General features: G+C 35.7%; 2 protein-coding genes across 2 annotated transcripts; one reads left to right on the forward strand and one right to left on the reverse strand.

The window, feature by feature from the left end:
- Positions 1-16543: 16543 nt before the first annotated feature.
- Positions 16544-20691, forward strand: LOC134234867 (uncharacterized). Its single transcript, XM_062716920.1, has 5 exons — positions 16544-17096; positions 17208-17456; positions 17852-18030; positions 18626-18757; positions 19074-20691. Exons 1-5 carry the CDS (start codon positions 16837-16839, stop codon positions 20171-20173), a joined length of 1920 nt encoding a protein of 639 aa, XP_062572904.1. The 5' UTR covers positions 16544-16836; the 3' UTR covers positions 20174-20691.
- A 215-nt stretch (positions 20692-20906) lies between these two features.
- Positions 20907-21818, reverse strand: LOC134234895 (uncharacterized). The gene has a single exon (XM_062716948.1). It carries the CDS (start codon positions 21816-21818, stop codon positions 20907-20909), a length of 912 nt encoding a protein of 303 aa, XP_062572932.1.
- Positions 21819-22352: the final 534 nt, after the last annotated feature.

A 22352-nucleotide genomic window follows, 5' to 3' on the forward strand; every position in this document is an offset into this window, starting at 1 on the left:
GATTCTGTATTTAGTAAAGGTGTAACTTTTTTTATTTCGGGAAAACCTAAATATCGATGTTATTAATCTTAATTAAACGGGCCATTGACGGAAGAAAAATTCTAGTAAATGTTGTGATAAATGGCAAAACATTTTCAATCATAAATATCTATGCTTCAAATAATCTAAATAAAAGGCTTAAGGCTTGACTTACTTTTTTATCACTCTTTTTATAACATAACTTATAATTATTTACTGATATATTAATCACATAATCAACGCAGAGAGGGAATGGAAAGTCCTCCTCTCTCTCTCTCTCTCTCTCTCTCTCTCTCTCTCTCTCTCTCTCTGGGATATACTGACTACCTTTTTTGATATTTAGACTAAATGAAAATATTCAATGTATGAGCAAAATACAAAAACATCAAAGTGTTCAGTAAATATAAACATACAGCATCTGTAACTATATAGGCATTGTTCAACATTAATCGTTCTACCCGAAAATGCGTGATTTTTGTAATACAATGTACGCAGAATGATAAGTAGGCCTAAATATAATTAAATAAATGTCCTAAATAGTCATAATGTTTTTTTTTTTAATTTTCTGCATTTCATTTCTCAACAATTGATTTTTTTTTTATTTGGAGCAGCTAAAAATATTTTATCTGAACACTAGGAAAAATTGTTAGTCCGCGACTTTGACGTCATTTTCTGCACATTGTGACGTCAAGAGCTAGAATAGTTTGACGGCTTGTCAAATGTTGAAAAAAAAAATTAGTAAATAGGCATATTATGGTTATAACCTGGCTGCTGTAGAGGGCTTCTGTTAAAAAAATGCTCCAGAACAGACATGCAAATGTGAAAAGCATAGACTAGTGCAAATACATTTCTCCAATTTTTAAAAATGTTTTTATATGAGCTAATAGGCTATTAAAAAGCTGTTTAGCCTACAATATTTACTACGTATAACTGTTAAATAGTGTATTAAGACTAATTTAAAAGATTTGCATTTCTGTTTTTATAATGTACAGTAGCATTTCTTACGATAGATAAAATCCTTGCAATGTTATATTTTTAATAACAAGAAATTATATAAGGTAACTTTGCTTTCTGCATGATCCACCTGACCAAACGACATTCATAAACATGAATTTTAAAAATGGGGCGCATTCATCTCGGAGAAAAAAAACTTGTTCAGAAATATGCATAAGATACCAATGTTTTATTTTATACTTGAATTTTTTTTTCGGGAGGAATGCGCCCCACGTGAAATTTTGAAATGAATCTGGAAAATCGGTGAAAAATTCCGGAAAACTCAAAACCTTTATAGGTTTTATCCGTTACGATGCAAAAGCCAACATCCGGTTTGACTAAAACTACCCATCCCTGCATTGATGAAGTCGAGTAGATAGAGAAACCACAAATAGTTTTAATGTAAACGATGATTTATTTTTTACGAAATTCACAGGCCGTATATTGTACTTTCTGACTTTTGTTCTTTGTGAGCTATGAAATCATGATATACGGCTTCCGCTTGTTTCCAAAATGTTTATGCGGATACCAAAGGTAACAAAAAGTTCATATGACCAGAGGTCACCTAATATTGTATCATTAGGGGGGACCAGAGGTCACCTCATATTGTACATTAATAACGGGTCCAGAGGTCACCTTATACCTGGTATGTACATTCATAGGGGACCAGAGGTCACCTTAAGTGCACATCATTAGGGGGACCAGAGATCACCTTATAAGTATATCAAAAGGGAGACCAGATGTCACCTTCTGTTCCACGTAATTAGAGGGAACAGAGGTCACCTTATAGTATACTGTACATCATTAGGGGACCAGAGGGCACTTTATATTGTACATCATTAGGGAACCAGAGGTCACCTTATATTGAACATCATTACGGGGACCAGAGGTCACCTTATATTGAACATCATTACGGGGACAAGAGGTCACCTTATATTGAACATCATTAGGGAACCAGAAATCACCTTATATCAAACATCATTAGGGGACCATAGGTCACCTTATATTGTACACCATTTAGGGGACCAGAGATCACCTTATATTGAACATCATTACGGGGACCAGAGGTCACCTTATATTGAACATCATTACGGGGACCAGAGGTCACCTTATATTGAACATCATTAGGGAACCAGAAATCACCTTATATCAAACATCATTAGGGGACCATAGGTCACCTTATATTGTACACCATTTAGGGGACCAGAGATCACCTTATATTGAACATCATTAGGGGGACCAAAGGTCACCTTATATTGAACATTATAAGGGGACCAGAAATCACCTTATATCAAACATCGTTAGGGGGGCATAGGTCACCTTATATTGTACACCAATAGGGGACCAGAAGTTACCTTATATTGAACATCATTAGGGGGACCAGAGGTCACCTTATATTGAACATCATTAGGGGACCAGAGATCATCTTATATTGAACATCATTACGGGGATCAGAGGTCACCTTATATTGAACATCATTACGGGGACCAGAGGTCACCTTATATTGAACATCATTAGGGAACCAGAAATCACCTTATATCAAAAATCATTAGGGGTCCATAGGTCACCTTATATTGTACACCATTTAGGGGACCAGAGATCACCTTGTATTGAACATCATTAGGGGGACCATAGGTCACCTAATATTGAACATCATTAGGGGACCAGAAATCACCTTATATCAAACATCATTAGGGTGCCATAGGTCACCTTATATTGTACAGCATTAGGGGACCAGAGGTTACCTTATATTGAACATCATTAGGGGACCAGAGGGCACCTTATATTGAACATCATTAGGGGACCAGAAATCACCTTATATCAAAAATCATTAGGGGACCATAGGTCACCTTATATTGTACACCATTTAGGGGACCAGAGATCACCTTGTATTGAACATCATTAGGGGGACCATAGGTCACCTTATATTGAACATTATTAGGGGACCAGAAATCACCTTATATCAAACATCATTAGGGGGCCATAGGTCACCTTATATTGTACAGCATTAGGGGACCAGAGGTTACATTATATTGAACATCATTAGGGGACCAGAGGGCACCTTATATTGAACATCATTAGGGGACCAGAAATCACCTTATATCAAACATCATTAGGGGGACCATTTGTCACCTTATATTGTACACCATTAGGGGACCAGAGGTAAGCTTATACAGTACATCATTAGGGGACTAGGGGTAATCTTATATTGTACATCATTAGAGGTACCAGAGATCACTTTATATTGAACACCATAAGAGGGACCAGAGGTCACCTTGTATTTGAAACCATAAGCTGACTAGAGATAAGCTTATATTGAACATCATTAGAGGGACCAGAGGTCACCATATATTCTACATCATCGGAGGGACCTTATATTGAACATCATTAGGGGAACCAGAGGTCACCTTATATTGAACACCATAAGCTGACCAAAGTTAAGCTTATATTGAACATCATTACAGGGACCAGAGGTCACCTTTTACTGTACATTATAAGGGGGACCAGAGGTAAGCTTATATTGAACATCATTAGGGGACCAGAGGTCACCTTATATTGAACACCATAAGAGGGACCAGAGGTCACCTTATATTGAACATCATTAGATGGGCCTGAGTTCACCTTATACTGTTCATCATAAGGGGGACCAGAGGTCATCTTACATGTACATGAATAGGGGAACCAGTGGTCACCTTTTATGTACATAAATAGGGGGACCAGAGGTAACCTTTGATGTAGAGGACCTCAGGTCATCTTATTTTGTCTAATAGGGGGACAGCATGTAGAAGTCACCTTATGTATTAATATATCTATGAGTAGACCAGGGTAACCCTATATTGTACATCATTGAGGTACCAGAGGTCACCCTATATGTACATTATTAGGGATACCAAAGTTTAGCCCATATTGTACCTCAGTAGGGGACCAGAGGTCACCTTATATTGTACATCAATAGGGAGACCAGAGATCAATCCACATATACATCGTTAGGGGGACCAGAGGTAACCTTATGTTGTACTTAATTATAGAGATCTGAGATCACATTATTTTGTATATTATTAGGGAACCAGAGGTCACCTTATATTGTACAATAGTGGGACCAGAGGCCATTTTATATTGTACATCAGTTGAGGGACTAGAAGTCACCTTATAATGTATATAAATAGGGGGAAGGGGTCACCTTATATTTCACATCAATAGGGGGACCAGAGACCACCTGTTTTTTTATATCAAAAGGGGGACTAAAAGTCACCTCTATTGTATATTAATAGGGGGAAGAGGTCACTTTATATTTTACATCAATAGGGGGACCAGAGCCTGAGTTTACTTTTAACGTTCATCAATATGTGGGCCAGAGGTCGTGTTTTGTACATCAATAGTTTGACCAAAGGGCTCCTTTTCTTTTATATCATCATGGAGAATAGAGGTCACCTTTATATTGTACAACACAAGGGGTGACAGATCTAGAGGTCACCTTATACTGTACAAGACCAGACGTCAGATTATATTGTACACATATCGTTAGGGGAAGCAGAGGTCACCTTATACATCAAAAGGGGGCAAGATGTCACCCTATGTTGTAGATCATAGGGGGACCGAAGGTCACATTATTTTACAACACAAGGTTGACCAGAGGTCACCTTATACTGTACATTATTAGGGGAAGCAAAGGTCATTTTATATTGTGCATAAATAGTGAAACCAGTAGTCTCGATTGTCGTAGATTTTTTAAGGACACCAGACAAAAATAAAACTTACATGATTGCAGAGATAAGGCATCAACGATTCTAGACTCGTCTTAACTTAGAGACATCGCAAATGAAAATAAGTGTGGACCAGAGGTTACAGATAAAATGCATATTAACAGAATACCAGAGGTTCACTTATAAGAACACGACAAGAGGTCCATGGGTCTTATAGGTCATCTGAATATCATGTAAAAACTTTACAACGATTGAATTTGGTTCGAGCATGGAACTAGAGGCCATGACATTCGCAATTTTTTTAAAAAAAAAAAAGCACCATTGCTCATCATAGCTATATACTTAGCATGCTTAGTTGGGTGCGTATCATTACCGCGCTACATTTTCGAAATTTTCATTACCACTACAAAAACATTACATTACCGCTACAAATAAAAGTATACATTACCGCTACATTGCCAGCCACTTGTGAGAGAACAGATTGATGTAAGTACAACATATACATGTATAAGACCTGTATCCTCTGAAATACAACATTAGACATTCACATGCGACTGCAAAATATGTAGAATAAGATATAACAAAAAATGGACTACAAATATTATATTTAAATATTTGAAACAGTTAATGATTACATGGCAGCAACCTAAAGTTTTATTTGACTCTGCTATTTATTTCAGATTCCCTATAAATCAAACAAACAATATGGATGTTCTTTTGCTTGTTTAATGTGGCGCTTCTGGCCGCGGTGATCAATTTGCTGGGGCTACCACAGGGCTGCCCCACAATCAACAATCAATACAAATAATGTGACGACCCAAATCGGGCGGATCATGCACTGGGTAGGTCACAAGTGCATGAACGTCACCAATGCAATAATCAAATTCAATCAATCAATTATTAATCAATCAGTCAATCAATCAATTCAAATATCAATCAAGTCAATTACTTGTCAATCAATCAATTATTAATCAATCAATCAATTCAAATATCAGTCAAGTCAATAAACAATGGAATGAGCGTAAGAATATGTGTTGCACTCGTCCAACTGCGTTGAGGTGCGACGGAATACGCCACTTGCAAGGCCATGACTACCCGTGTCTACTACGAGTAATCATGGAACTGCAACCGCCACCAATGGGGTGCCAAGAACCATGGTGACGGCGGAAGTACCTCAACGCAAATGGTCACCGTCGACCAGGGCCTGCTCATTCACCAATAAAAATCTACAGAATAAGTGATTACACAAGTTTTACAAACGGAGCCAAGGACCGGACTTGTCCGTATAAAACAAAGTCTATTTTCTCTAACATTGTTGATACTTACCGACACTGTATTTTTCTATTGGTTTCCAATGGTTGTATAATTTACCTAAAAGGCTGTCACTCTTTATATGGCTTTTAAATCATTAAAACACATCTTACCAAGTTTCCTTGCGGGACAAAGTGATATAGAAATTAGAAAAAATATAACTATCTTTGCAAGTGTTGCATATAGTTGTCTGAAAGGATTCTGTACTGAAACAAACCCAAATGTCATACAGAATTGGAAAAGGAAAAGATACTGTGACCTCTTAGCTTAAGGAACTAAGATACTTTTAACAACTTTTAACAATAACAATGAGTGTCCTAATCCCCCCCCCCAACCGATCCCTTTATATACTTATCTATATAAATTCAAACCCTTCTTTAGTACTTCACAATTTATGAACCAACTATCGATTAGTAATAGGAAAAAATCAGAATACCAGAAAAGAGTGAAAAAATAGGTGAACACATGGTAAATAAATACATTTATTAATGTATAAACGAAATGCTTTTGAAAGGCAGCAATTTTCGAAATTATGATAATACTCGTATCCTCGTCCTCCACTGTTGCATTCTGATGGGAAATGTGTAGTATTTGCTACCTTAATTGAAGTGAGTGAGATTTAATATGTATCCTACAAAAATGACAAATATATCTTATAAACTATCCAATACTGTCTAAACCCACCCGCAATTTCTGTTAAAAGGGAGTTGAACCGATCGTCCCATTCAACCTCTCATATAAATCTTCAATTAAAGGAACCGTATCTTTTAGATTTATATTGCATCTTGTCAACAGGGCAATTTAACTCAGTTAAAACAAAAACAAGAATTGTAAGAATGTTGACCAAAAAAAAATGGTTCGAAGAGAATAGTTTTATCTCAGAAAAATGGTAATAGTAATTTATATCAAGCTTACGCCCTTAACGTTAAGGTTCATAAACCCTCTGCTTACTCATATGAAATTTTTCTTTAACTTTTATGATTTTCCAAAGGAAATGTATATGCTGAATTAAATACAAACAATTAAAGCATGTCTTGCGGGGCAAATTTTGACAAAAAAGGCTCTTAAACTTGAAAAATTTATAAAGGAATAAAAGACATTTGTGTCATTAAGAGTTATCTCTCTGATCAGTGTATCAATGTACCTTAAACCTAGTAAATGTATATTTGGTAATTAAGGTAGATCCTAACTTAAACGAATCTTGCTTAAATTATTTAATGCATGTCTTTGTTATGTTTACTTGAGATTGTTGAGCTTATGGAATTTGGTATATTGTTATATTCATGCGGAATTTAATATTTGCCATCTGCAAGTTTGATTACCTCAAGCTAGGTCATTGTATGCTGACACACAGAGTGATACACGCAATTCTTAGATGCCTTAACGCTAAAAAGGAATTGTTTTTATTTTTATATAAATTTACTTTAGATACATGTATAATTCATTTCAAGATAGCATGATTCTTTATATATTTTTATTTTTAAAATTTGCCAAGAATTTCGGTAAAACTTGATATTACTAAAATTAGGGTATACCTGTCCCAAAGACTGCTTTGTAAAACTTATTTTGATCAATCATGATAAAACATGTGCCTTATCAATTATGTTACCTTACAAACCTTAGATATTATCATATCCAATACAAGTCGGCATAATATAATCAATTAAGAGTTATTATGATTATTAAAAAGATTTAGGGATTTTGTGATGCAGACTCAAGATCAATCTGTTGATTTTTGTGTTTTGGTGCAAAACTACAATATAAAATACTCTACATTAAATTTTAGCAATTGATCTGAGGATTATGTACTCTTAAACAGGTTGTAATTCATGACAATAAGAAAGCAAATATATGTCTTGACTGGGCTTTTTGTTGGTTTATGTTACTTGACACTTCCTTCTACAATGCTTCTTATACCATCATTCACACATGCAAAATAGTTCAGATAAGTTGGTGGGCAATGGACACACCTATGCGTAAATGAAAATGGATTGGTCAATGTACAACAATTTTGAATGATAAAATTAGGTTAAATAGCTGCGAATATAGAGTCTGGAGTATGTTGTAGGTGTGTGACATTGAATACATTAAAGATGTGTTACTGTTAAATACTCAATTTCTTTCGTCATAACTCTCATTTATTACCATTAGCATGTACGGGTGGAATGTGTCCTAATTTATGACCTTAAATTTTGGTAAGAATTATTTCCCTTGATCTAAATTATTTAAAAGAATTAATTTAAAATATTTAATTTTACTTTATTTATTTTTTTTTTATTATTTAATTTTTTTTTTAATTGGCATTCTATTTCTACTGTTTTCTTACATCTTTCCACCCCAGTATTTAATTATAATATTCTATTATTTAATTTTTATTTGTTTAAAAGTTACTTTCCCCCAATGCAATCTTTGTTAAGTACTGCTTAGTTAATGAATTTTGTTTCTCCTGGGCAATGCTTTTTGACAATAAAATGCTTTAATATGTCAGTAATGAGAGTATTACGACATTTAAGGGTAGAGAATTTAGTCCTATTAGAGATTGAAATGATTAATATTTCTATTTAAATGCTTATTTACAAGCTTTAATTTGCATCCCTGTAAATTCTAGGAAGTTATTGCAAACTCAATCTGAGCAGGTTGATGTGTTTTCTTAACAATTTGTGAAGTTTAATTTCATTTTTAAAGGACCAGTATGAATCTAGAGACATCATGAGATAGTAGTAACAGCTTCTTACCCTTGTGCGACTCTTACGCCTTGTACTAATATAATTTGCTCCTTGTTTGTGGCTGAACCCAGCATTTCTATTCTAAGGCATATGAATTATTAATTATTGCTGTTTTACTCTACAGTTTATGAAGCCAAATTCTACAGCAGCTTCTTGTGCTAGAACCTTTGTCACCCTGAGACAAAAATCTCACTCCAAAAAACTCTAAAATTGTACTTTTTTATAGTCATTGACCAGGTGGACAACAACAGTTCCCATGGTTAACCATTAAGTATCCTCAGTTCCAGACCCCCCCCCCCTTTAAAAAAAAATTGTTAAAATATTCTTCGTGTATGCCTTTATGCATTTTCTTAAAATGTTCCCATAGACCAGCAAACAAATGAAATGATACCAAACTGCAAATGACGCATAACAATGATGATATTAACCAACATCCTTTCGGTACTTTCAGTACTTTGATTACTGCAGAAGTGAAAGTGACGCAATATTCGCGTGAAGGCCATTTAAAGACTATTGAATTTTGGCAAAATGTTTAAATACTAATTACCTTCTTCAGGCTTCATAACATTGGAAAACAAAGCTTAAAACGGATTAGTATGCCTGACTTAATATTTCTGCGCTTTACCCCCCCCCCCCCCCCAAGAAAAAGCGAATCGGGAATTGTTTACGTTTTACTCCTAAAAATAATTACTTACATGAAACCATCCCTTGACTCCCATATGTTTTATATTGCTGTTATCTATCATTCAAATTATACCATATTGTGTAAATTCAACCGATTATAAAAAATAGTCGACATTTGATCTTAAAAAATATCGGGCCAAATCCAAAGTAAAATTACACCATCGGCACGTCTAATTTGGCTAGAATTCACAAACCATGATAGTTACTCATGAAATCAAACTTATTTCATTACGAAAATTAAAACATTGCAACAATTCAACTTCACAAAATTTTCCATGACCTTACCGTTTTATCCGTTTATCGAGAAAGGAAGAGGAGGAAACAACTAAATATTAGACTAGTATATGTAAACGGACCTAAATATTCCGGATTGATAGGTTGGGACTAAGGGTACATATAATTATATATCTGTAAGGACTTAAGATATCCGGAATGGAAGGACATAGGGTTACTGAAATAAACTCACCTATCCGAGACCATGCTCGTATAAGTGGTAATATTAAACTTCCGTCAACATTGCCAAAATTTCAAAAATTTTAGAATGAGAACTGTAAAACATCGTGCTGAATTCTTTGTGAAAGCTTTGTGATTGAACATATTATATTCCGTACCTGCATACCCGATTAATTCCATATGTAGCAGTAATAATCGGTCGAAATTTTGAAAAAATTGTATCGGTAATGAGTTGAAATTTTTGGCAATGTAGCGGTAATGTTGACCTCCCGCTTAGTTTGGCTTCTTAATACCCATAGAGAGTAGGGGAACAAAAAGTACATTTCAAATAAGTAATAATTAGTTTTAATTACCAATAATGAGCAGTGCCCATTCACCATAAAAAACCCATCCTGGGGTCATACTTTTCACAATTTTGGAAAAGGCACCATTGCTCATAAAAAAATTTTGGTTTATTCCAAAGAACAAATTTCAAAGCATTATTTCAATTACAGTATTTAATTAGAGCCCCCACTCCTCAATGGTACCTATAAGCCAGTTGCCTTAGTTAGTTTAAAGAGGCTGAGTGGTCGTGGCCATTTTTAAACTATTTTGATATCCATTAGAAGAAGAGCTTCATATAAAGATATAATAAAATGATCAAATTTTAAAGCTAAAATTCATGAATTTTTCTTTGCCAAATGACAGTTGAGAGTTTAAGATATCATATCCCAAAATTTAGGTTATATCTGGTGGTTAATAAAAAAATAATTAGTTGACCCATTAGCCTCCTTAATATATATCCAGGAGCAGAGAAGATCTTTTTTTAAGAATAAATGTATTTTAACTTTACAATTTATATAGCCCCACCCTAACACCGGAACCCCTGACCCTTGGGTCATGAATTTCAGAACTTTGGATAAGACACCCTTCCTCATCATTACTATGCATTTAGTTTGTTTAATATCCAGGAGAAGAGGAGAAGATTTTCAGAGAATAAATTCATTTCACTATATGATTTTTATAGCCACGTCCTAACCCCAGAGCTCCTGACCCTGGGGCAATGAATTTCACAATTTTGGTAGAGGAGGAGTCAATGCTTAAAATAAAATAATTATGCCAACAGTTTTACGGCTTAATGTCACTGAGTAAAGTAGATTTTTAAAGATTGCATCAATTGTAGTGGTTTCGCCCCAACCCTCTGACCCAGGGGGTGGAGGGCAGGGACCATGATTAAAAAAAATTCCCCTTCACACATAGATGCTTTGTGCCAAAATTGGTTGTAAATGGTTGAGGGATTGCAGAGAGAAGCTGAAAATGTTCGAATGTTAACGCACAATGCACAGCGCACGACGCAAGAAAAAAGCCCTAGATATCAATAAGTCACATGAGTTGATTCAGGTGACCAAATAAGGACTCATTTGGTCTCCATATTTATATATATGTAAAATATCAGGCGTCTTCTGGTCTCAATGTTTACTTACAATATAAGGTGACCTCTGGTTTCTTATTGATTTACAACATAAGGTAACCTCTAGTCTCCCTACTGATTTACAATTTGAGGACACCTCTGATCTTTCAATTGATGAACAAAATAAAGTAAGCTCTGGTCTCCCTATTTATTTACTATATAATGAGACCTCTGATCTCCGTATTGATTTGCAATATGAAAGAACCTCTGGTCTCCCTGTTGATTTAACAATTTAAGGTTATTCCTGGTCTCCCTACTAGTTTTACAATGTTAGGTGACCCATAGTCTCCATGTTGATGTAAAATATAATGTGTCTTCCGGTTTCTTTATTGTTGTTCAAAAAAGTGTGATCCCCCTAATGATGTACAATAGAAGGGGACCTCTGGTCTCCATATTGATGTACAATATAAGGTGACCTCTGGTCATCCTACTGATATACAATATAAGGAGACCTCTGGTCTCCCTATTGATGCACAATATACGGTGACCTCTGGTCCCCCTACTGATGTAAAATATAAGGTGACCTCTGAACCCCTTCTGATGTACAATATAAGGGGACCTCTGGTCCCCCTATTGATATACAATATAAGTTGACCTCTGGTCCCCCAAATAATGTACAATATAAGATGTCCTCAGGCCCCCCTTATGATGTGCAATAAAAGATTACTTATGGCCCCCTATCAGTTCAAAATGTGAGGTGAACTATGACCCTTCTAATGATATACAATAAAAGGTGACCACTGGTCTCCCTTCTGATGTATAAAGTGACCTTTGGTCCTCCTACTGATGTACAATATAAGGCATCCTCTGTTCTCCTGTTCTCCCTATTGATGTATAATATAAGGTTACCTGTGGTCCCCCTACTGATGTACAATATAAGGAGACCTCTGGTCCCTCTACTGATGTACAATATAAGGTGACCTCTGGTCTCCCTATTGATGTACAATATAAGGTTACCTGTGGTCCCCCTACTGATGTACAATATAAGGAGACCTCTGGTCCCTCTACTGATGTACAATGTAAGGTGACCTCTGGTCCCCCTATTGATGTACAAAATAAGGTGATCTCTGGTCCCCCAAATAATGTAAAGTATAAGTTGTCCTCAGGTCCCGTTTATGATGTACAATAGAAGGTGACCTCTGGTCCCCTAATGATGTAAAATATAAGGTGACCTCTGGTCCCCCTAATGATGTAAAATATAAGGTGACCTCTGGTCCCCCTATTGATGCACAATATAAGGTGATTGCTGGTCCACCAAATAATGTACAATATAAGATGTCCTCATGTCTCCCTTATGATGTGTAATAAAAGAATACTTATGGCCCCCTATTAATTATACCCGCACTCCGAAGGAGAGGGGGGTATACTGTTTTACCCTTGTGTGTCTGTCCATCCGTCTGTCCGTCCATCTCTCTGTCCGTCCGTCTGTGTGTAACAAACTTTTGTCGCACTTTTCTCAGCAACTACTTATGGCAGATGCTTGAAATTTTAACACAGTTTTCTCTGAGGCATGTCATACGATGAGAAACATATTTGTTCAAACCTAATGTCAACTTCCTGCTTGTCTGTGCATCTGTCCGTTTCATACATACCAAATTTTCATTGTAGTTTTCTCAGCAACTACTCATCACAGAGGCTTGAAATTTTCAGACAATCTTCTCTGAGGCATGCCATATGTAGGGATACACTTTTTTGTCAAATCCGATGTCAACTTCCAGTTTGTCTGTGTGTCTGTTCGTCTCATACATAACAAATTTTCGTCACAGTTTTTTCTGCAACCACTCGTTGTAGATGCTTGAAATTTGAACACAATCTTCTCTGAGGTATGCAATACAACAGGATACATTTTTGGTCAAGTCCGATGTCAACTTCCTCTTTGTCTGTGCGTCTGTCTGTTTCATACATAACACAAATTTTCGTCGCAGTTTTCTTGGCAACTACTCATTGTAGATGTTTGAAAATTTAGTACACTCTTTGTTGAGGCATGCCATATGGTGGAATTAATTCTGATTTAAATCTGATATCAATTTCATACTTTTCTCTGCATATGTCCGTAATTCAACTTGTGTATATTAACATGATCGTGTTTATTCACATCAGAGTGGGGGTATTCCTAGTGAGATTGGCTCACAGATTTCTTGCTTAAAATGTAAGGTGAACTATGATCCTTCTAATGATGTACAATAAAAGGTGACCACTGGTCTCCCTTCTGATGTGTAAGGTGACCTTTGGTCTCCCTACTGATGTACAATATAAGGTGACCTTTGGTCTCCCTATTGATGTACAATATAAGGTGATCTTGTCCCCCAAATAATGTACAGGATAAGGTGTCCTCAGGTCCCATTTTTGATATACAATATAAGGTGACCTCTGGTCCCCCTACTGATGTACAATGTAAGGTAACCTCTGGTCCCCCTACTGATGAAAAATATAAGGTGACCTCTGGTCCCCCTATTAATGTCTCTGGTCCAACATATAATGTACAATATAAGCTGTCCTCAGGTTCCCCTTATGATGTACAATATAAGGTTACCTCTGGTCCCCCCACTAAAGTACAATCTAATGTGACCTCTTGTCTCCCTATTGATTTAGAATATAAGGTGACCACTTGTCCCCCTACTGGTGTAGAATATAAGGTGCCCTCAGGTCTCCCTACCGATATTCAATATAAGGTGAATTCTGGTCCCCCTACTGATGTACAATACTAGTATAAGGTGACCTCTGGTCATCCTACTGATGTACAATATATTGTGACCTCTGGTCTCCCTATTGATGTACAATATAAGGTGCCCTCTGGTCCCCCTACTGATGTACAATATAAGGTGATCTATGATCTCCCTATTGATGTAGAATATAAGGTGACCACTGATGTACAATATGAGGTGCCCTCTGGTCTCCCTATTGATATTCAATATAAGGTGACTCTGGTCCCCCTAATGATGTAAAATATAAGGTGCCCTCTGGTCTCCCTATTGATGTACAATATAAGGTGACCTCTGGTCCCACAAATGATATAGAACATGAGGTGTCCTCAGGTCCCCCTTAATTATGATATGTGCAATAAAAGGTTACTTTTGGCCCCCTATTAATTTAAAATATAAGGTGAACTATGATCCCTCTAATGATGTTCAATATAAGGTGACCACTGGTCTCCCTACTATTGTACAAGATAAGGTGACCTCTGTCCCTCTAAAAAAATCCACGTTTCTGCTGATACATGAATATATATTGTATATATATATTGTATATTAGAAATTAGATCTGTAATACGTTATACATTAGTTTATTTTGGAATAAGACAAAGAAAACCGTCTATTATATGAAATTCAATCAATACACTAGTATGAGGTGACCTAAGGTCTCCGTATTGGTTTGATATCGATTAATTTACTTTTGTGCCTTTAATGCTTGAAGAGTTCCTAAAATGTTTTATTACTACGCAAAATGACGAACTATTTGCGGGGACCCGAGGTCCTAGTTGAGCGTACGTTTTATCCTTCTGCATTTATAGCGGTCAATAGAAGGGAACTATATACACTAACCAAAGGCAGTATATTTGTATTTCAGTAACCTATTCACCAATTATAATCATTCCACCTAACAGAAAATCAACCAAAGCTCGAGCAGTACCAATTCCTGTCTCCCGACACAGCAAAACACGACGGGTACAGGTATCGAATACGGAACCTGTGGCGACAGCTACACCTCTATCCCCAGACGATTTGGAAACGATCACTAGACAAGTCACGCAGCGGGTCACTGCGACAATCAGGGAGGAGCTTACAACGCTCATCAGCAATGTGACCAGCAGCACCATAGCCAATAGTTAGGGGAGTATTACATGTAGTAATAATACTGTGGGGGCTCCTGTCATTAATAATCCAAACATGACTAATTCTGTTAATTGTGGGCAAGAATCGGCTGCTTCATGTGCACCCAATGACCAAGTTATCCAACAGTCGGTTGAAGCCTTGGTCATTAACCATACTGAAAAAATAGCAGGTAAGAGTCCCAGTGATTTTGTCAGTACGGCAGTTCCAATAATGCTCGGGTTTCTGATCAACTCAAGTCCAAAATTTGGTCAAAACAGTACGTTGACTTCGTAAAACTTCTGTCTAAGGACAAGCAAAAGAAAGGTAATTTTTCTCTACAAGTTGAAGATGGTGACAGTCCCGGTAAGTTGAAAATACACCAGGTGGACAACGATTCATTAGATGACACATCTGTCTCTTCCATGCATGACTGGATTAGCATGGAACAGATTTTCAGCAATTTATTGCATGAAATATCCCGATCAACAAGCCATATTGGCAAAGCATTTAGAAGCTGTCAGGGAAATAGCAGATGCAAAGGGTAATTGGAAAGATTATGATAGGGACTTTAGAACACTAGTCGCTCGGGACAAGTAAAGTCACAGTGGTAGCAGAGTGCAACATAACTTATTGTTTCTATATCATGTATGAAATTGAATATGTATAAGATGGAGGGCTCAGGAGGTTAAAAAATGGTTAATTTCATTATCGAAGGAAATGCATATTAATGGAATATACATGGAAGTATGCTATATTGGAATGTTGGGATTCGAACATTGTCAATTATGGATAAAGAAATTTACAATTCTTAAAAAGAAGACTCATTTCTTTCTTTCTTCTTTCATTCTTTCTTCTTGTGATACATATGGAGATAACGAATAGTATTCAAGATCAAAAGTCCATAAAACAATACAAAATAGGAGAAGAGCAAACACGGATCTCCAAAACAATGGAGGTGGGATTAGGTGCCATGGAGAAGTGAGCATCCCCTGCCGACCGATCACATCTTGTCATGATCAGGAAATAACGGAAAAATCCGTCGTCAATTCAGTGTATAGATAATGAACTAACAATTAGTATGAAAAACGTGAGTCAGCATTTGACTTAATGATAAATTGTATTTGCTGACAATGTCTATCTCTTCTTTCATTTGTCGACTTGATTCATCCCCAAATATGAGAAAAAAATATATGAGTTAAGCACATCTGCTTCATGTGCTAAAATAACCGCATTACGTTTCTGAATGAATTCTACTACACGTGGATACAAAAATAGATATGTCTATAATGGAGCGTATTTAAAAATGAAGCATCCTCTTAATATCAACTTTGGATTACTTGTTTGTACGATCGGAATTATTTGAACAAAGTAACTTGTCTGCATACAATAGTTCTATTGCACACAGAGCGCCGCCATATTGAATTACCTATTTATGTATGCGTGTCAAAGGTCATAGGGGAAAAACAGCGTAAACAATATGGACGCCACTTGTTGATGTTGAGAACTTTTGTTACCTTTTTCGATATTTTACTGGTTTTTTGATACGTTTTTACACATTCTGACTTGTACACAAACCCTCACACACATATAGACTCATTTTTCCACACCATGGACACAGAGGACAAGACTTTAACTTTAGAAGATTTTTCACATTGGAAAATTCCTGCTCTGAGAAATTATTTATCATGTCGTTGATTTTCGATTGGCGGGAACAAACAAGAGATGGTTGCGTTGGCATCTCGGCACATGTTATGAAGATTCCACCCCAGGAAACGTCTATTGAAAAGCAAATTGTTAATTCAAAATCTTACAAGGAAATGTTACAGTTCGGCGACATGAACCTTCCAGACCCACTTCAGTTATATGAAAACTGGCAAGATGAAAAGTTTGGGATGAAGAATTGGCCATCACTTTTTATCACCGACTTAACAGCGTTTTTAATGAGGTATGCCTAGCAGTATGATCATTAAGCTTTATGGTGCTTTCATTTGCTTGTTTTTCCATCACTTCTTAATACTTGTGCACATAATTTTATTTGAGTAATTATTTTGGTAAGGTATGAGACAGAAGAGAGGGCAAAGAAACATTTAAACCAATATAAAGTTGGGAAGGCCTACCAGTACTTCCAGAGCCAGTGGCTGAAAGAAGTGTTTTACCACCCTATTGACAGGACCAGCCCATATTGCTTCCTGCGTGCCACATGTACCCCCTCAAAAAGCCTGCGTTCTGAACCTCATACAGTGTGGGTTTGCTGTGTTAAAGACTCGGGGAAAGTCAAGTCTGCTTTCTGTACTTGTACAGCAGGGTGAGCATTACATATACATGATATAAGCAGACACATACAGTGGTGCTATGCACCACCTCGCTATTACACACAAAGGTCATTGATATACAGGTTGAATTATATTTTTTTTCTCTTAAAACATGAACATGCAGGTTCAATTCAGTTTATATGCATTAAAATTGTGTTTTAACTACTCGCAGTAATTTGCTGGGAAAAAAGTATACTTTTTTTCTCAATTGATAGTTGAATGCTTAATAATCAATACTTTTGAGTTTACCTTGCATGGTCAGTAGCTCTTTATCCCACTGAATCTCCATAAAATAATAAAATAATTTATTACTTTAAATTACTTTCAGTTTTGAATTTTTTTTCTAGTAAAGCTGTATTTTAATGCTTTTTTCTGCTCTCAAATATAGGTTTGGACAAACATGTAATCATGTTGCAGGATTGCTATTCCGGGTGGAATATGCCAACAAGATGGGGTGCACTTCATGTACATCTAATAAATGTGAATGGGTTGTACCAAAAGAGCGACCACTAAAGCCAGCCATGCTGAAGGACATGACATTTGAGAGAGCTAAGCATGGAAAAACCGGTATTAAATTCAATAACTTAATAATAGTAAAAATGGTCAAAACAAATTTTATAGGATTAATTCTTTTTTTTAAAAAACAGTCTCAGAAGAATTTGAAACTAGAGGCACTGTGAGCAATGAGCACACGAAATGACATCCCCTGTCTCCCATATGAATATAATGGCAGTATTCATGTTTTGCTCTGGAAAATCCATAATATATGTCAGATCAAAAAGTAAAATAGGGGGTGCTCAATGGCATTATGTCATAAAGATTTTGTGAAAATTTCGTTATGCAGTATGAGAGGAGTTGTAGATAAGAGATGGGTACCTCAAAGCGTAACAGATGGACGAACAGAGAGACAGACAGACATACCAATTACTACCCCGGTATATACCCTCCTGTTTTTTGAGCGGGGGTACAGGAATCATTACAAAATAGTTAAAGAATATTATATCTTATGAATATTACGGAATTTTCATTAAATCAAGTACAATGTTCTTTGCAAATCATTCTAAACAGCACTGTAATACAGAAGAATAGTAGACACTTGTGTAACCTTACATACATATGTACAGTATTACAAGTATTAAATTATAAATTTATTTATTTAAAGGAAAAACGAGAACTCTAAATGGAAGCAGGAAAAACTACAATGCACTGCCAGAGGATAATGAAGAGGACAACTTTTTAGCAACCTTTTCAGATGCATTGAGAGAAATCTTGCCTGATGCCTGTTTATTTAAAGGTAAAAGATTACAATTCAATCTGTACTACATTATATACATATATTTATTTTGATAATGAAGTTTCTATTTTTTCACCATTGATAGAAATCTCTACCCCAAAAATTTGAATAGTTCATCTCAATCATCTGACAAGGTTCCTCAATGAATAATAAAATAATATAACCAGCAGGATGAATCGACAACTATTTGAATTTATTCAATTAAGTTACACATTGGGTGAAAATTGTTGAAAAGAGAAGTATATTAAATAATAAATATTTACATATATTAGTAATATTTTATACCTGGTATAATTTAATTTAATATAATTTAAAGGTCTAGATGTTGATCAACCTCACCAAGCCAAGGGGAAGGAACCACATGCTTCCGGAGCAGATATGACTGTGGAGGATTGCTCACAGATCAACGTTCAACAGTACTTCATGAAGTCTATGTTGTCGTCATTTGAACAAAATGACACTAGCATCAAGATCCCTCCCTCTACCATTACATGTATTAGTAACAGTACTAAAGGTCAATCGTCTAATAGTACATGGCATGATATGAGGATTGGTCGTTTGACATCCTCCTACTTTTATTCTATTCATACCAAAGTTGGTTCAATCAATAATAAACCCACTGTTGTCCATGACGTTAAACCACTTGTTAAACATATTATGGGTTATACAAAAGTGAATCCTAACATAAAGTCTCTAAAATATGGTAGGGAAATGGAACCAGTTGCAAAGGGTATTTATTTGAAAGAATTTTGTACAGCACATAAGAATGCCAAATCAGATGAATGTGGTATTGTTCTTGATTCTGTACACACTTACATTGCAGCCAGTCCAGATTTGTTAGTTTCATGTTCATGCTGTGGCGATGGCTGTGTCGAAATCAAGTGTCCATTGATAACGAAATGTAGTTCATGTTTGTCATTTTGTACATGCAAAATACCAGTTTATCTTATTAACAAGTCAGGGGAATTGTCGTTAAAGAGTAATCACTCTTATTTTGCTCAAATTCAAGGACAGATGCATGTTACTGGAAGAAAGTGGTGCGATTTTTTTGTTTATACTTGTAATGGTACTTTCACAGAGAACATAGAGTACAATGAAACCTATTTTACAGATATTCTCAAAAGCCTTCAGTACTTTTTCTTTTCTTTTGTGTTGCCAGAGTTAAAATCCTACAGTATAGAAAAATCACTAGTGGAGGAAGCAATGGAAGTAGATGAAAATGCAAATATTATTGAAGGAGAGACATATTTTTGTCCATGTTGTAATCGAGTCATTGTTAACAATGTCACTGCTTTAAAAGATAGAAGTATTTGTTGTGATTTATGTGGTCTTTGGTACCACTTTAAATGTGTTAATCTAACAGATGCAAAACTTAAGAAAACACCATCTTGGTACTGTAGTGAGTGTTCTATGTGAATACAGAAGTTATATATACATGTACTTTAGTATATAGCTGTTACGTGTAAAGGTAGTACAAAACACTCATGGAATACTTTAATTCATTTCTTATTAAGTACACCAGAAAAGGTCATTGTATTTTCAATTGTCAAGGATTTTTGTAAGAAAAATTATAAACTGTGACATATTTTTGCCATATTTTGTATAAAATTAAAGACACTGGATCATATATATCGGTCATTTTGGAGCCTACATTTTTGATTGTGTTTATGCATATTTAACTGTAAATTTTCCATTTCTGGACTATGTATGTTTTATTTGTAAATCACATATGTCTCAAAAACACTGGTACATGTATTAAAATATTTACTGAATTTTAGTAACAAAAAGGTTGCCTTATAAACAGTCACACAAGTTTGTAATAGATAAATTGATAATTTTAAAAAGAATACACTTTCTCAGGTCAAATGTCTGATGTCACAATTTTTATATGGGTCTGATAGGCCATATTTCAAACTGAATTTGAAGATTGTCATATCTATTGTATACTATCTTTAAGCATAAGTACAATAAAATGTCAACTTTCTGAAAATGACATTACCAATGTCAACAATGTATTGACAAACATGTAATGTATATATTACAATTATTAAAGCTTTGTCATGTACTGATTTTATGTTATTGCAAGATTTTAAAATCTTAAGGTTTCTGAAAAAAATTCCCCATAGCTTATTTACAATTTTTTACCATTTCAATCATACCTAGGGAGGGGTGGATAAAGATTGCATATTCCACAAACAATTTTGAGTATATCGTCTAAATGTTGACAAATTGTAACAGGAACTTCAAATTTCAGTAAGCGAAAGAATTTAATACGTCTTATGGCTTGTTCTACATATATTCTCCTATTTGCTATTTCTTTTGTTTTTTGAACATCATATGCAGTCATCTGTGCAATACCATGCCTTCTTGGTGGAACAAGCAAATTTGCTTGAGAAAGAGTCAGCTCTTTCATGAGACTACTGAACCTTTTGTCTGCCATGACACTATCGTGAGGCTCTATCAAGTCAAGGAAGCCAGAGTTAATTGTTATACATTTGTCACTGGCTCTACCTCCCCAACAGTTCGACACAAAATTGATCATTCCAGCTGGAGTGATACTTACAAGGAATTTTGCAGTGTAGTGGTGTTTGTAATCACTCCAGCACTGGTTTGAAACCATCATACTATGAGGTTTCTCAATGAAGACCTCCGAACAATCAATAATGTGTCGAACTGATGAGTATTTCTGTGTTTTGAATTTGGGGGGCAGATTTGCATGAACCACTTCTTTCGGAGGGTTGAAAATTAGTTTACTGAGGTACTTGCTAAGAATCTTCACCCAAGTGGTAAAGATTCTTGACACATACGACACAGAAATAGAAAATCTGTCTGCTAAATCTTCATCCAATAACCCAAGTCGGATTTTCATTAAAGTTAAAACTAACTCGTCTTTAGTAGACAGTTTTCTTGTGGCTCTAGATTTCTTGAAAACCTTATGCTTCAGTGTATTGCAGTGGAAGGATGGTCCTTTCCAGTACCTCACACTTTTTAGCTTAGGTTCAAGAGCATTATGCAGAGCATTGAATGAGTTCATTGATGGAAAACCTGTATAAAACCTCATTTTTTTGTCAGATTTTAATATGTTGGTAGGTTTTACATTGAATGTATTTCTCTTTAGCTTGTGATTCTCCTCCCTTGATTTGGCGAGTTCATATTCAAGAACTTTAATTTTTGATTTAAGTTTTAAAATTTCAGTACTTTTGTACATGCAAGGGTTACAAACTTCAACATAGTCATGATCAAAAGAAACACTTTGTTTCAAACAATCTCTCTCCAATTGATCATCATTCTCTCTCACTTCATCTTGAAATTTTCTCTTTTTGATTGCCTGAGAGAAATCATTTCTTTCTTTTGGGGAGCTCTTCCTTGCTGAATTGGATTAGAGTGGCCCATGTGTAGAGTAGGGTAGGGGTTAAGTGTAGTTGGTTTCCCATCTACAAAATGGTATGAGCACACCTTCGAGTAGTAGGAATCTGGCTCCCAGTTACGATTCCCTGAGGAACGATTTACATTTTTCACCCAGACAGCTCTTGCATGAGGGTCTTTTGCCACAGTTGGTAATGGAATAAGGACAAATGGAGGTTCACAAATACAT

Source organism: Saccostrea cucullata, unplaced genomic scaffold (assembly GCF_032062105.1).
Source record: "Saccostrea cucullata isolate Sc308-1 unplaced genomic scaffold, CSIRO_AGI_Scuc_v1 ctg2083, whole genome shotgun sequence".
Lineage (NCBI taxonomy): Eukaryota > Metazoa > Mollusca > Bivalvia > Ostreida > Ostreidae > Saccostrea > Saccostrea cuccullata.

Coding starts and splice junctions, on each gene's coding strand:
- LOC134234895 (XM_062716948.1), bottom strand. CDS start 21,818: ATGAGGTTTTATACAGGTTTTCCATCAATGAACTCATTCAATGCTCTG.
- LOC134234867 (XM_062716920.1), top strand. CDS start 16,837: ATGTCGTTGATTTTCGATTGGCGGGAACAAACAAGAGATGGTTGCGTT. Junction 18,031..18,625: donor AGCTAAGCATGGAAAAACCG/GTATTAAATTCA, acceptor ATTTATTTAAAG/GAAAAACGAGAACTCTAAAT. Junction 18,758..19,073: donor TGATGCCTGTTTATTTAAAG/GTAAAAGATTAC, acceptor TATAATTTAAAG/GTCTAGATGTTGATCAACCT.